The following is a 16,202-nucleotide window of genomic DNA, read 5'->3' as shown; positions in this document are numbered from 1 at the left end:
GCTGTAACAAAACGCTACAATCCAAGCTGTCGAACTTTGTGTCGCCTGGCGCTCATTACAAGACTCCTGTTAGCACCATAGCTATGGCAGAAGCGGTGGATGCTAACATAACTCCTGAAGACACAACATCAGAGAGGGACAACCCGACAGCTAATGAGGAACCGGCTGCTACAGCTCAAACCATACTGGCAGCTATTAATAACATGAAAGCTGAATTCTCCACCAAATTCGATACTATCATATCGACAATTGATGCAGGTGGCCAAGTGGTTAATGCGCTTGGTTTCAGTTCAGAAGGCTCCGGGTTCAAATCCCACCCCTGCCACATTTCTCCATGTAATGTGGAGTTGTGTCAGGAAGGGCACCCGGCGTAAAACTTGTGCCAATTCAACATGCAGATCCACCTTGGATTTGCTGTGGCGACCCTGAGTGCAAACAAGGGAGCAGCCGAAGGGACTTACTATATCGGCAATTGATGATGTGCAGAAAGACGTTGTTGACTGTGCAGTGCGGTGGAGAGGGTGCACAGACTCGGCCTGCGAATGGAGACCAGTGCTGCTCCGAGGACAATTATTATGACGTTTCTGAACTACAGAGACATAGAAACTGTGATGAAAGCAGCCAAGGCTAAGAGGCAAGTCCTTTTTAAGAACCAGCCAGTCAGGTTTTACCACGACATGGCGGCGAGTGCGCACAAGAAGCAGAAAGAATTTGACAAGGCGAAGAGATAGCTCCGAGCTCTGGGGCTTTGGGTACAGGATGACTCCTCCTCCTCGACTCCTGGTCACGTACAAAGGATGACTGCACATTTTTTACAATCTTGGTGATGCCGAAGAGTTCATTAAGTAAGTAAAACAGGAGACTGGATCGGACTGACTGATATGTTATGAAACAAACGCTAAAGCTGCTAAAACAATCTGAAGTTAATTGTAAATAGTTTTGTTAAAGAACAGGTCATGCTAATTGTTGTATGTGGTGAGCCCCCTCAGTGCTAATTTAATATGGTACTTTTGTTTATTTATTCATTTTAAAGAGAGAAAGAGACAAACAGACCCAAGCAGGAAAAAAACCCAGAAAGAGAATACAAGAAAACAACTGAACACGCAAAGCAAACCAAAACATACAACCCCAATTCCAATGAAGTCGGGACATTGTATAAAATGTAAATAAAAACAGAATACAATGATTTTCAAATCCTCTTCAACCTATATTCAACTGAATACACCACAAAGACAAGATATTTAATGTTCAAACTGATAAACTTTATTGTTTTTGTACAAATATTTGCTCATTTTGAAATGGATGCCTGCAACACGTTTGAAAAAATATTAATTTAATATTGAGTACTGAGAAGTTATTTTGGAAATAAAGAGAACTGCACTGACAAATTCTGAATTATTGTTCATTTTGGAGGGGGGGGGGGGGGGGCACCACAAAGCATTTGTGCTTAGGAAACCCAAATGGCTGGCACCAGCCCTGTGCACTAATCCTGCTGTCTAATCAGCATCTTGATGCATGACAGCTGTGAGGTGTGATGGATCATCTCAGCAGGAGAAGTGCTCACTAAGACAGATTTAGACAGATGTGTCAAGAAGATTTGAGAGAAACAGGTCTTTTATGTAAATAGAAAATATTTTAGATCTTTGAGTTCAGATCATGAAAAATGGGAGCAAAAACAAAAGTGATGAGTTTATATTTTTGTTCAGTGAGGACACACACACACACACACACACACACACAGACATATACACACAAAATTTGTCCTCAGCATTGAACCACCCCAGTTACAGTTAAACACAATCCAACCACTAGGGGGCAGCGGGCAGCCACTGTTCCTTGTGGGTAGCAAAGGTTAAAGGTTATGAAATTCACACTCCTCGCAGCCAAAGGAAACATCCAACAATCAGGAAGTGCAGCGGGTTGTGAGGATGGAAAGAGGACGTGTGTGTGCAGGTTCTGATTTTTGTGCAGTGCTGCAGGAACCACAGAGACGAAAAATACAAAGTGACATAAACAGTCGCTGCGGAAATCAACAAAATATGAACTAGAAGCTTCCTGTTTGTGGGAGACGTGAGGAGAAGGTGAAACCGTCACACACCTGTGATGTCCATTTCTCTCATGGTCAGCGCCGCCATGCTGTCTGTGATGAGCGTGGCGGGGATTCCCTCGGAGACCGCCTCATACGCCGTCAGTCTGGAGCCCTGGTTGTACGGCCGCGTCTCCGTGCAGTAGACCCGCTTCAGCCGACCCAGCCCGTGGAGGCTACGCACCACGCCTACAACACAACAGCCAGAGTCGTCGCTACGGCAACGCCACCACAAACATTCCAGCAGTGTGTTCTGTTCACTTACCCAGTGCGGTTCCATATCCAGCGGTTGCCAGCGACCCCGTGTTACAGTGCGTCAGGATGGTCACCAGATCTCGTGGGACTCCAGACAGGATGTGCTGGGCACCGTAGTTACCATCTCCTGTTGTCATTAACATCGCGCTCCAGCATGTCCTCGATCCAGCCAATCACACTGTAGGAGGAGGAGCCAAAGGAGGTGGGATTGAGAAAAGTCTGTGTAGACTTAGGGACCCGGCCCGACCCGTTCTGCTGGCCGAGCCCGTCTCATTACCATAAATTACAACCAAACGTTGACTGAAGATGGAAGGAGGGGAAAACTGTTTTTCTCCTGAGTCTGGAACCATGAAGCACCAGAACCTGGAGACTTTGACCTTTGACCTCGTGACTCCGCAAGCTCAGTGCTGAACTGCCACATAATTACAAACCCGCGTTGTCCAAATACTTATGGACTGACGTTGCACACTTTGCCCCACCTTCCTCGTAGCTGCTCAGAGTTTTTTTCCATGCTCTCGTTCTCGGCAAACTCTATCAGCTCGCGGGCAGCGCGGCCCATGTTGACAGCGGTGGGCCGGGCTGAGGTCAGGTGACACAGTGACTCCCCTGATGAAGGTCACGGGGTCATCGTCTCCGGCTCCTGCGTGCAGTTCCACCGCCAGGCTGAGGCAGCCCACAATGGCGATGGCGGGGGCACCACGAACCTGGGAAAAGGCAGAATCACTCATCCAATCACAGTGCTCCAAACATGGGCCAAAAATATGCTTTATTTTTATAATCAACCCCAGAATTGAAAAAAACACACATCATCATTTTCAGCAGTAAAATGCAACACTCATCTGTGTTTGTCGGCGGTCACGCTGCTGTGCGTGAAAAGAAAAATGAAGTTAAAACTCAACGAGCTGAAAATCTACCGCCTTTTTGCATTTGGCGGCTGCAGGTTGTCAATGAAACATGGAACGCGTGAAAGTGTAATAAGGTCAGAGGTCAGCAGGTTGTTGGTGAAGGACACAGGGATCATTTGGATTGTTAAGGTCACACTGAGGCTCTAATGAAGAGGCGTAAACATAATTAATGAGATAAACACAATGAAAACAACAACCTGCACATCCAGAACATTTCTGTGCATTTTAGATTCGTTTGATTCTTTCAATCCAGTGTACAGGAGAGAAACCACAGGGGGCGCGGTGTGCTGACGCTGGTGGTGGATGACTGAAAACTTCCTGTCTGAGACTTCTGAATCTGCTTTATCATCATTTCTATTAAAATGATTCACAGGAAACAACTTATTAAAAGTATTAAGTTCTCTAGTTTAACAAATTGAAATATTACGACAAAAAACCCTAAAGCTGGGTTTCTATTTTCAAAAACTGCGGGTTGAAATTGTTTTTGTTGTAACTGAAATGTTTTTTAGAGTTTCTGCCTGTGTCCGGGGGCGGGGTGTCTGTGTGTGTGTGGGGACGGGGCATCTGTGTGCGGGGACGTGGCGTCTGTGTATGTGTGGGGACGTGGCGTCTGTGTGTGTGCGGGGACGGGGCGTCTGTGTCTGGGGACGGGGCGTCTGTGTCTGTGTGCGGGGACGGGGTGTCTGTGTCTGTGTGCGGGGACGGGGCGTCTGTGTGTGTGTGTGGGGACGGGGCGTCTGTGTGCGGGGATGCGGCGTCTGTGTGTGTGTGGGGACGTGGCGTCTGTGTGTGCGTGCGGGGACGGGGCGTCTGTGTGCGGGGACGCGGCGTCTGTGTGTGTGTGGGGACGTGGCGTCTGTGTGTGCGTGCGGGGACGGGGCGTCTGTGTGCGGGGACGTGGCATCTGTGTGTGTGTGGGGACGGGGCGTCTGTGTCTGTGTGCGGGGACGGGGCGTCTGTGTGCGTGGGGACAGGGCGTCCGTGTCTGTGTGCGGGGACAGGGAGTCCGTGTCTGTGTGCGGGGACGGGGCGTCTGTGTGTGCGGGGACGGGGCATCTGTGTGTGCGGGGACGGGGCATCTGTGTGTGAGGGGCGTCTGTGTGTGTGCGGACGGGGCGTCTGTGTGTGTGCGGGGGCGGGGCGTCTGTCTCTGTGTGCGGGGACGGGGCGTCTGTCTCTGTGTGCGGGGACGGGGCGTCTGTCTCTGTGTGCGGGGACGGGGGTGGGGCGTCTCTGTGTGCGGGGACGGGGCGTCTGTGTGTGCAGGGCGTCTGTGTGTGTGGGGCGTCTCTGTGTGCGGGGACGGGGCGTCTGTGTGTGCGGGGACGGGGCGTCTGTGTGTGCGGGGACGGGGAGTCTGTGTGTGCGGGAACGGGGCGTCTGTGGTCTGTGTGTGCAGAGACGGGGCGTCTGTGTCTGTGTGCAGGTGTCTGTGTGTGCGGGGACGGGGCATCTGTGTGTGCGGGAACGGGGCGTCTGTGTGTGTGGGGATGAGGCATCTGTGTCTGTGTGCAGGGCGTCTGTGTGTGTGGGGATGGGGCATCTGTGTGTGTGGGGATGGGGAATCTGTGTCTGTGTGCAGGGCGTCTGTGTGTGTGGGGAACGGGGCATCTGTGTGTGCGGGGACGCGGCGTCTTTGTCTGTGTGCAGGGCGTCTGTGTGTGTGGGGACAGGGCGTCTTTGTCTGTGTGCAGGGCGTCTGTGTGTGTGGGGATGGGGCGTCTGTGTCTGTGTGCAGGGCGTCTGTGTGTGCGGGAACGGGGCGTCTGTGTGTGCAGGGCGTCTGTGTGTGTAGGGCGTCTGTGTGTGCAGGGCGTCTGTGTGTGTGGGGATGGGGCATCTGTGTCTGTGTGCAGGGCGTCTGTGTGTGTGGGAACGGGGCGTCTGTGTGTGTGGGGACGGGTGTCTTTGTCTGTGTGCAGGGCGTCTGTGTGTGCGGAACGGGGCGTCTGTGTGTGTGGGGACGGGACGTCTTTGTCTGTGTGCAGGGCGTCTGTGTGTGTGGGGACGGGGCGTCTTTGTCTGTGTGCAGGGCGTCTGTGTGTGTGGGGACGGGGCGTCTGTGTGCAGGGCGTCTGTGTGTGCGGGAACGGGGCGTCTGTGTGTGCAGGGCGTCTGTGTGTGTAGGGCGTCTGTGGTGCAGGGCGTCTGTGTGTGTGGGGATGGGGCATCTGTGTCTGTGTGCAGGGCGTCTGTGTGTGTGGGAACGGGGAGTCTGTGTGTGTGGGGACGGGGTGTCTTTGTCTGTGTGCAGGGCGTCTGTGTGTGCGGAACGGGGCGTCTGTGTGTGTGGGGACGGGACGTCTTTGTCTGTGTGCAGGGCGTCTGTGTGTGTGGGGACGGGGCGTCTTTGTCTGTGTGCAGGGCGTCTGTGTGTGTGGGGACGGGGCGTCTTTGTCTGTGTGCAGGGCGTCTGTGTGTGTGGGGACGGGGCGTCTTTGTCTGTGTGCAGGGCGTCTGTGTGTGTGGGGATGGGGCGTCTTTGTCTGTGTGCAGGGCGTCTGAGTGTGTGGGGACGGGGCGTCTGTGTGTGTGGGACGGGGCGTCTTTGTCTGTGTGCAGGGCGTCTGTGTGTGTGGGAACAGGGCGTCTGTGTGTGTGGGGATGGGGCATCTGTGTCTGTGTGCAGGGCGTTTGTGTGTGCGGGGACAGGGCGTCTGTGTGTGTGGGGACGGGGCGTCTGTGTGTGTGGGAACGGGGCATCTGTGTGTGCGGGAACGGGGCGTCTGTGTGTGCGGGGACGGGGCATCTGTGTCTGTGTGCAGCGTGTCTGTGTGTGTGGGGATGGGGCATGGGTGTCTGTGTGCAGGGCGTCTGTGTGTGTGGGAACCGGGCGTCTGTGTGTGCGGGGATGGGGCGTCTTTGTCTGTGTGCAGGGCGTCTTTGTCTGTGTGCAGGGCGTCTGTGTGTGCGGGAACGGGGCGTCTGTGTGTGCGGTGATGGGGCGTCTTTGTCTGTGTGCAGGGCGTCTGTGTGTGTGGGGACGGGGCGTCTGTGTGTGTGGGAACGGGGAGTCTTTGTCTGTGTGCAGGGCGTCTGTGTGTGTGGGGACGGGGCGTCTGTGTGTGTGGGAACGGGGCGTCTTTGTCTGTGTGCAGGGCGTCTGTGTGTGTGGGGACGGGGCGTCTTTGTCTGTGTGCAGGGCGTCTGTGTGTGTGGGGACGGGGCGTCTGTGTGTGTGGGGACGGGGCGTCTTTGTCTGTGTGCAGGGCGTCTGTGTGTGTGGGGACGGGGCGTCTGTGTGTGTGGGAACGGGGCGTCTGTGTGTGTGGGAACGGGGCGTCTGTGTGTGTGGGGATGGGGCATCTGTGTCTGTGTGCAGGGCGTTTGTGTGTGCGGGGACAGGGCGTTTGTGTGTGCGGGGACAGGGCGTTTGTGTGTGCGGGAACGGGGCGTCTGTGTGTGCGGGAACGGGGCGTCTGTGTGTGGGGAACGGGGCGTCTGTGTGTGTGGGAACGGGGCGTCTGTGTGTGCGGGGACAGAGCATCTGTGTCTGTGTGCAGCGTGTCTGTGTGTGTGGGGATGGGGCATCTGTGTCTGTGTGCAGGGCGTCTGTGTGTGTGGGAACGGGGCGTCTGTGTGTGCGGGGATGGGGCGTCTTTGTCTGTGTGCAGGGTGTCTGTGTCTGTGTGCAGGGCGTCTGTGTCTGTGTGCAGGGCGTCTGTGTGTGTGGGAATGGGGCGTCTTTGTCTGTGTGCAGGGCGTCTGTGTGTGTGGGGACGGGGCGTCTTTGTCTGTGTGCAGGGCGTCTGTGTGTGTGGGGACGGGGCGTCTTTGTCTGTGTGCAGGGCGTCTGTGTGTGCGGGAACGGGGTGTCTGTGTGTGCGGTGATGGGGCGTCTGTCTGTGTGCAGGGCGTCTGTGTGTGTGGGGACGGGGCGTCTTTGTCTGTGTGTGGGAACGGGGCGTCTTTGTCTGTGTGCAGGGAGTCTGTGTGTGTGAGGACGGGGCGTCTTTGTCTGTGTGCAGGGCGTCTGTGTGTGTGGGGACGGGGCGTCTTTGTCTGTGTGCAGGGCGTCTCTGTGTGTGTGCGGGGCGTTTCCTTTTTTTATATATAAACTGTTTAGTTTCTTTATATTTAAAGAAATATTTTTATTTGTCCCAATCAGGAACATTTGCTGTGCAGACAACCAAACTTCCATTGATGAGCTGAACACCACGAAGTCCAGTCGAAAGAAAACATCTCTGCTCTTCAGCAACACCACCAGAGGTCAAAACTGCAGAAGAGACCTTCATCTGGTCCAGAGAATCCAGCAGAACATCACCTGCTTCTAAATAAAAGGCTCTTTAAACAGCAACTATTTTATTATTTTTTAAAAGCTGTTTCATTTTATATTTTAACAATAAATGAATGGATCATTAAAAATGTCCACAAATCAAAGTCCAAAGACATTTGCACAGGTAGAAGCTCTCCACTTATTGGGCCTCATGTATCAATGTGCGTACGGTGATATTTGAGCGTATATGGGGTGTACGCCAAAACGGCTGTGCTACTTGGCATTTATCAATGTGGTCGTTGGTGTACGCTGCGCTGAAAATATACACCAGGTCGAGAGGTGGCGTAAATTATACACCAAAATGAACCAGCGCTGGAATCCACATAAAAATGAAAATGATCAACATGATAAACAGTGCCATTATACAAATCAATGCATATGTTACATAAATAACACTTTCTTGATTATACTACATAATAATCAATACAAATCCCACCTTTGCGGGATTGTTATGGAGCACGATCCGTGGTCACAGCGCTGACTGCAAAGAAAGCGCTGCTCGCCTTTTTCTCCAGACTTCGAGCCTGGAGCCAGAGCAGCACTGAGCTTAACTTCATGTGGTGTGATCGTTTTAGACAATGAAATTGATAATTACAATTGTAATGTCATTCCCATTCGCCCGTGCTGCAACCAGGTTGTGTCGTCTCCATTCGTTTGTCACAATAAAATAAATAAATACATTTTAAAAATAAAGAAATCTGAAAAATTAGGCGTGTCTTATTAACTGAGCGAGCAAATATCCACATGTCAAGAATTATTGACGTGAAAAGAGAATACAGTGGTCCCTCGCTATAACGCCGTTCACCTTTCGCGGCCTCGGAGTTTCCCGGATTTTTTTAGTCCAATTTTGCATGCTTTTTTTTTTTTTTACAGTGCATTGTGTTCTGCGTGTCAGTTTATAAGAATCTTCTCGTCCAGAAGAAAAAAGAGCGCCAACAACTACTCATAACTGTGTTTGTCACTCAGAAAAAGACACCTGCAGTGAGGTTTGACTCAGTGGAAAAAGGCGCGGCGTCAGGACACAGAGGCGCGATCAGAGGAACTGTGAAATACTGGTCAGTCACTATTAATAATTCCTTATGTATCCAACCTCGTACGTTGATCGTTAAAATTAAATTCGTTAGTTCTAAAAGCCATCATAATTATTTATAGGAAAACGTTCTATTTTTATTTCTCAAACAAATGTTTGGGCCTGAAAACAGTTTGGCATTATTTTCCTACTAAGGTTTGAACTTTGAGAGTGTTTACACACGAGAGAAAAGTGAGAAAATGTTCATGCCTGATTGAGAAAGTGTATAAACTGTGTAGTGAGGGGTTTTACAGCTTTGAAACATTTATAATAATTGTAAAAAATAACGCTGACTACGTCGCAGTTTCGCGTATTATGGGCTATTTTTTAGAACATAACTCCCGCGATAAATGAGGGACCACTGTAACACTTTATTGATTATATACTACAAAACAATTAATACGACGGCCGCTTTTGACGCTCTATTGGCACGCATCGTGATTGGTGGAGTTCTTTTTCTTTGCCGTCTTCCTGGCTTCCATGTCGTAAAATGAGGGTGTGTCTGAAGCAGAGTCTGAATATTTATGGGCGTGTTTATAATAATTACGATTGTTTTCACCCGCTGTATTTATCAAGGTCAATCAATCAATTTTTTTATATAGCGCCAAATCACAACAAACAGTTGCCCCAAGGCGCTTTATATTGTAAGGCAAGGCCATACAATAATTATGTAAAACCCCAACGGTCAAAACGACCCCCTGTGAGCAAGCACTTGGCTACAGTGGGAAGGAAAAACTCCCTTTTAACAGGAAGAAACCTCCAGCAGAACCAGGCTCAGGGAGGGGCAGTCTTCTGCTGGGACTGGTTGGGGCTGAGGGAGAGAACCAGGAAAAAGACATGCTGTGGAGGGGAGCAGAGATCGATCACTAATGATTAAATGCAGAGTGGTGCATACAGAGCAAAGGTCACGTCGGGCGTACGCCGGAAATGGGCAGGTGCGCACTGCTTGATACATGTCACGGCGACTTTGGTGTACTTCAAATTTACATGGTAAATTTACGCCACAAGTGCGCAACATTGATACATGAGGCCCACTGTGCTCAAATTCATATTTTAGAAATTACTCTGTCCTGATAACAACATTAAAGGCAATTACATATTTTGACGTAATTACAAGTTTAAATGACTATAAAAAAATTCATCATGAGGTTTATGTCACAGAAATCCTACTTTACAATCACACTGCAGTCATTGTTAAATTATTTCCTGTTGCATTTATAATAAACATTTGTATTTATGTAGTGTCTGTTTTTCTGGATGAAATGAGATATAATAATCTACCAGACTTAAAAAATGTACAAATTTCCATGTTATTTTGTCTAAAAATAAATGTCTAAGGTTCCTTATGTTAAACAAGAAATTATCTAATTTGAAATAACAGGTGGTTTTAATTTACAGATGAAAGGTTTATAAAGAACCATTTATTGATTTATTTAGCTATTTTAATTACAAGTGTTCTAAACTTTTTTTTTTAACAGTAATCAGAAATTATGAGGTAACAAACAACAACAAAAAAACATTTCCAAGGATTTTTCTTCAGAAAACTGCTCTATAAATGAACAGTCCTGTGACACGTTAATGTTTTGTACAGATCAGTGGTTTCTGCACCGATCCGCTTTGTACAAATCAGTGGTTTCTGCACCGATCCGCTTTGTACAGATTAGTGGTTTCTGCACCGATCCGTTTTATACAGATCAGTAGTTTCTGCACCAATCACCGATTTCTGCCACTAGTCTTCCGTGTTTTGGCCTGACGCATTGTTCCTATTGGACAGTGCGAAGCTACGTCACAGCTCAGCGTGTCGAAAGTTGGATTAGACTGAACTTTGACCGCATCAGCCTGCCGGCAAGCTGCAATGTATGCTCCCGTCAGAAGCGTTGCTTTAACTCGGCTTTTGACGCAACGCTTCTGACGCCTCTAAAAAGCAACGCGTCTCACTGAAAATAATGCTTTTTAGACCGATTTTTGACGCTTCTGATGCTTTCAGTGTGAAAGGCCCTTTAAACTTGAACTTGTATCTAGATTGGAAAAACGTCTTCATGATGTATCTTGTCAATATTCCTGTCAGCTTTTGAAGTGTCATCGTTATTGCGAATTCTTGCTGTGCCAAATTGCAAATCATTGCAACATTTTTTTTTTTGTGACTGATTTTGCAAATATGCACATGGCGGAAATTTGTGTTTCCACTCCAGAGAACTAATTTCCTTTACAACCCAGCTGTATTCCATGTAAAACCCAGAGATCTTCCAGGGTACATTTTGCTCTGATGGTACCAATGTGGGCCCCATATGGGGTACATGGGGACCATGGACCATATATCAGATATTTAACTGGGTGACGTGTTGTCAGACTAAGCAAATATTTACAAGATTTTTAAAATAATAATAATAATTATGTAATCTGTATTTTCATTTATCATGAAGCTTGTGAATTATACTGTATATTCCCACCAGCAGACCAACCATGTTATTTGTGTAATCTATCTATAAAGCAAGAAGCGTGTGTGTGTGTGTGTCTGTGTGTGTGTATTTGGCTCACATATCTCTCTGACTGTGTGTCAAATCGGCCTCAGCTTTCGGATATGGCTTGCGCATGGCACGATAATGTGCATCCTTTATTATGAAAAACCTTTATTTTGAAACCTTTATTTTCATTACAATTAATATCACTTTGAGCAGATGGAATCAGTTAATCAGTGAAATCACCTGGTGGAGTCAGTGGCTGCAAAGAAAACCTGCACCCTCTTGGCCCTTTTTCAATTTTTTTTCAGTTTATTTTCATTATATAGCGCCAAATCACAAGAGAGTTGTCTCAAGGCACTTCACACAGGTAAGGTTTAACCTTACTAACCCCCAGAGCAACAGTGGTAAGAAAAAACTCCCTCTGAGGAAGAAACCTCAAGCAGACCAGACTCAAAGGGGTGACCCTCTGTTTGGGCCATGATACAGACATAAATTACAGAATAATTCACAAAACAAATATACAGGAAATGCTGTTGGTGCACAGGACAGGAGGGTCTCCAGCACAAATACCACACCCATCTCTGGATGGAGCTGCACCTTAAACAGAGAGAAAAAAACAGAATCAGGCATCAGAAAAACAAAAAATACTGTATAATTTGTCAGCATTAAACAACAAGAAAAACAGAGAAAATACTAAGGTATCGCCGGCCATAGCCCTAACTCACTAAAAGACCCAGAATTTAGGTGAAGTTGAGGCCCGCGCACGCTCCAATTACTAATAAAATGAACTGAGTAATGAGTAAAAAGAGTAAAATGAGGTAAAAAGCGTTAAAACAGAACTGTACCAGTATGCTGCCATACGAAAGGGAAATAAGTGCATCTTAAGTCTTGACTTGAAAATCTCCACAGAATCTGACTGTTTATTGATGCAGGGAGATCATTCCACAGAACAGGGGCACGATAAGAGAAAGCTCTGTGACCCACAGACTTCTTTTTCACCTTAGGGAACAAAGTAGTCCTGAACCCTGAGAACGTAAAGCCCGGGCGCGGTACGTTAAGGTTTAATTCAGGTCAGCTAGGTAGGGAGGTGCCAGTCCATGAACAATTTTATAGGTTAGTAGCAGAACCTTAAAATCTGATCTCACTGGGACAGGAAGCCAGTGAGAGACGCCCCAAAATGGGTGTAATGTGGTAAAACTTTCTGCTTCTTGTCAAAAGTCTGGCAGCAGCATTTTGAAACAATTGGAGAGCCCATAATGCTGGACTGCGGTTAAACCAGAAATAGAACACTGCAGCAGTCCAATCTACGTAGAAGAGACAATAGTATGAATCAGGGTCTCAGCATCAAGCCATAGACGGATGGGACGAATCTTCGCTATATTTCGCAGGTGGAAGAAAGCAGTCCTCGTAATATTTCTAATGTGGAGGTCAAAGGACAACGTAGGATCAAAAATTATCCCAAGGTTCCTCACTTTATCAGTGTGATGTATGACACACGAGCCGAGGCTGAGCGTTAACTGGTCAAATTGATGCCGATGTCTCACTGGACCAAGAACCATCATTTCAGTCTTATCAGAGTTTAAAAGTAGGAAGTTTTTAGACATCCAGCTTCTCACTGATGCAAGGCAATCTTCTAAGGATTTTATGTGAACGAGATTACCAGCAGTTATCAGCATGTATAACTGAGTATCATCTGCATAGCAGTGAAGGTAATCCCAAAACGCCACAATATGTGTCCAAGGGGTGCTATATAAAGGGAGAAAAGCAGGGGGCCTAAGACAGACCCCTGTGGAACCCCAAATTTCATGTCTCTAAGGTTAGAGGTAGTGTTACTGTACAAAACACAGTGAGAACGACTGGTCAAGTATGACGTCAGCCATGCAAGGGCACTCCTAGTAATCCCAAAATGATTTTCCAGCCTATCAAGTAGAATATGATGATCCACTGTATCAAATGCAGCACTGAGATCTAACAGCAGCAGAACCATAGTGGTGTCCAAATCCATTGCAAACAGAAGATCATTCACCACTTTAGTGAGAGCCATCTCTGTGGAATGATAGTTTCTTTTTTTTTTTTTTCAATCTTTTTATTTGGGGCTGTAATGTATATTACATTCACATATATATGTTAAACCCCCCCCCCCCTTTTTTTTTTACAAGAACAAACTTAGAATCAAACCAATACTCAGCAGAGATGGAATAATAATAATAATAATAATAATAACATAAAATAAAATAGAATATCATATACATTGTACAGTACTATCACAACTCGGTCCACAGTCCAAAATCAGAGGAACAGAAACGAGTCAGAGGGCATTTCAGTTTATGTGAGATTTGTTTTGCTTAAAACCGGCTGCCAAATGTCCAAAAATCCATCAATGTTGTTGTGAAGAATATATGTGATTCTCTCAAGCAGGATTATCTTCAGTCCCTCTGTGTACCAGTCTTCAATTGTCGGACAGTCACAGGAAATCCAAAATTTCAAAATGGTCTTTCTCGTTACATAAAGAAGAATTTCTGTCAGTTTAGAGTTGTAGAGGTGTATTTGATGAGAACACTTTATATATTTGGGAAATGAATCTTTTTGGTTTATTATTTATTAGAATGCGCTCTAAGAAATTCAAATTTGGGGATGTATTGAATTTGGGATATAGTGTCTGATTTGTAAGTATTGGAAGACGTGGGATGAATGTAATGAATATCTATTCTTTAAAGCCTCAAATGACACCAATGATTCACCTTGATACAGTTTGACAAGCTGATCTAAGCCCCTCTCATTCCAGAATTTGAACACAGAATCTTGATATGATGAAGTCAGAATTCCAAAATGTGGGAGCGAGTAAAGAAAAATGATCTTTTAACTTAAAATATCATAGCATTTTATACCATGTGTTAAAAGTGTTTAGTACAATGAAACTGTTCTGCAGTTGTAATTGTGTCGTCTTATAATGTGTAAAGGGGCAATATTTTAACAATACCATACCAGAAGTTGCAGATTCCATATCAATGCATGTGGTAGATACATCAGGGTTCACCTATTCATAAATATAATACATTTGTGCAGCCCAGTAATAGAGACGGATATTTGGAACTGATAAACCTGCCTGATCTTTGTTTCTCTGTAATTTGCTCATTTTCATTCGCACTGTCTGGAATGATATTTTCTAAAAGCAGACTGCAGCGGCTCAAAGAGATTATTCTCAGTAAGACTTTTTCCAGAATTTTAGAGCAAAATGATAGATTCGATATCGGCCGATAGTTTTTCAATACACTAGGGTCAAGATTAGGTTTCTTAAGTAATGGTTTAATCACTGCAGATTTGAAACATTTAGGAACAGATCCAGAAGTTAATGAGAGATTAATAATTTCCAGCACAGTCGGCCCAAGAGTGGGCCACAGGTCCTTAAACAGTTTTGTTGGTATAGGATCAAATAAACAGGTTGTGCTTTTTGTAGACGTTACGAGTTTTGTCAGCATGCCTAGTGAGATACTATCAAATTCTGTAAATCTAGGTAATACCTCAGTAATGGCACCCACCTCAATAGCAGGGTGTAGTAGCTGGATTAAGGCATGCTGGGATATGTTTAACCTGATGTCTATTTTCTTCTCAAAGTAATCCAGGAAATCTTGTGCTGTAAAGGAGAGCGAACTACAGGTGGTTGTCCATGAATAAGTGTTGCCACCGTGTTGAACAAGAACTTTGAGTTATGCTTGTTTTTGTTGATCAAATCAGAGTAATAGGTCCACTTTGTAGCCAATAATGCATGATTATAGTCTAAGATAGCATCACGACACACAAGGTGGAATACAAGGTCTGTCCATAAAGTAACGGTCCTTTTTATTTTTTTAAAAACTATATGGATTTCATTCATATGTTTTTACGTCAGACATCCTTGAACCCTCGTGCGCATGTGTGAGTTTTTCCACGCCTGTCGGTGACGTCATTTGCCTGTGAGCACGCCTTGTGGAAGGAGTGGTCCCACCCCTTCGTCGGATTTTCACTGTCTGAAAATGGCGGAATGAAAAGGACTTTTTTTCCATCAGAATTTTTTCAGAAGCTGTTAGAGACTGGCACCTTGAAACCATTCGAAAAAGTTATCTGGCTTTCAGTGAAAATTTTACAGGCTTCACAGAGAATAAGGACTTTAACTACAGCTTTAAGGACGGTCGGTGCGCTGCGCTCCAAGCTGCGACGTCGCTTCACAAACCACTGGATCATTTCTAAACTGATGGCTCTGTGGATACGAGACCGTCGTGTGCTCTTTCTCTGGTTATCACAAGACCTGGACATCAGCCATTTTCCGGCAGATTTCACTTTTAACAAGAGAGTTTGTCATGGAAAGCCGCACGGAGGCTTTGCGCATCACGACCGATTCACCGATGAAGCGAGACAAAGGAACACCTCCGTTTCGGAGTGTTAGAGGACAAGTTTGGACATGTCCAACTCTCCACAAGTTCTCTTATACTCACTTGACTGGTAAGCACTGAAAGCCGAGATAGACATGCCAGGTGCCAATCTCTAACAGCTTCTGAAAAAGTTCTGATGGAAAAAAGTCCTTTTCATTCCACCATTTCCAGACAATGAAAATCCGACGAGGGGGCGGGACCACTCCTTCCACAAGGCGTGCTCACAGGCGAATGACGTCACCGACAGGCGTGGAAAAACTCACGCATGCGCACGAGGGTTCAAGCATGTTTGACGTGAAAACATATGAATGAAATCCATATAGTTTTAAAAAAAAATAAAAAGGACCGTTACTTTATGGACAGACCACGTACTTCTAATTTTGAACGACGCCATTTCCGTTCTAGACCTCTTGCTTTATGCTTGAGGTCACGCAGATAATCAATGAACCAAGGTGACTGTGATTTGGGGGAGCGCAGTTTTAACACAGGTGGCGCAATCATGTCGAGTGTAATTTTGAGCACTGAGTTTAAACTATCCACAAGTCTGTCTACTGACTGGGTATTTGTCAAATGTGTGAAGCTAAGACATCAGGCAGTCTAGCTTCTAGTTCAGTCTTAGTTGAGGAGTTGATGCATCACTGCAGTGATATATAAGGTTGTTGTACCACGTGAACGAGAGCCAGGGTATACCCACTAATGTGTGTCAAGTCCCGAATGCATTGCCGAAATCCTAATGCATC

The 16,202-nt window shown here is 46.5% G+C and overlaps 1 protein-coding gene across 1 annotated transcript in view; it reads right to left on the bottom strand.

Moving 5' to 3' along the window:
- The window catches only part of mri1 (methylthioribose-1-phosphate isomerase 1), a 45,234-nt gene that overhangs the window by 23,502 nt on the left and 5,530 nt on the right, over positions 1 to 16,202 (bottom strand). Inside the window, 5 exon segments of the mRNA XM_034187818.1 lie at positions 2,099 to 2,275; positions 2,352 to 2,464; positions 2,466 to 2,519; positions 2,821 to 2,945; positions 2,947 to 3,045. Coding sequence (XP_034043709.1) covers positions 2,099 to 2,275; positions 2,352 to 2,464; positions 2,466 to 2,519; positions 2,821 to 2,945; positions 2,947 to 3,045 — 568 coding nt within the window.

This window comes from Thalassophryne amazonica, chromosome 15, assembly GCF_902500255.1.
Source record: "Thalassophryne amazonica chromosome 15, fThaAma1.1, whole genome shotgun sequence".
Taxonomy (NCBI): Eukaryota; Metazoa; Chordata; class Actinopteri; order Batrachoidiformes; family Batrachoididae; genus Thalassophryne; species Thalassophryne amazonica.
The sequence above is the reverse complement of the archived record's forward strand: the minus strand, read 5'-3'. Positions and strand labels throughout refer to the sequence as shown.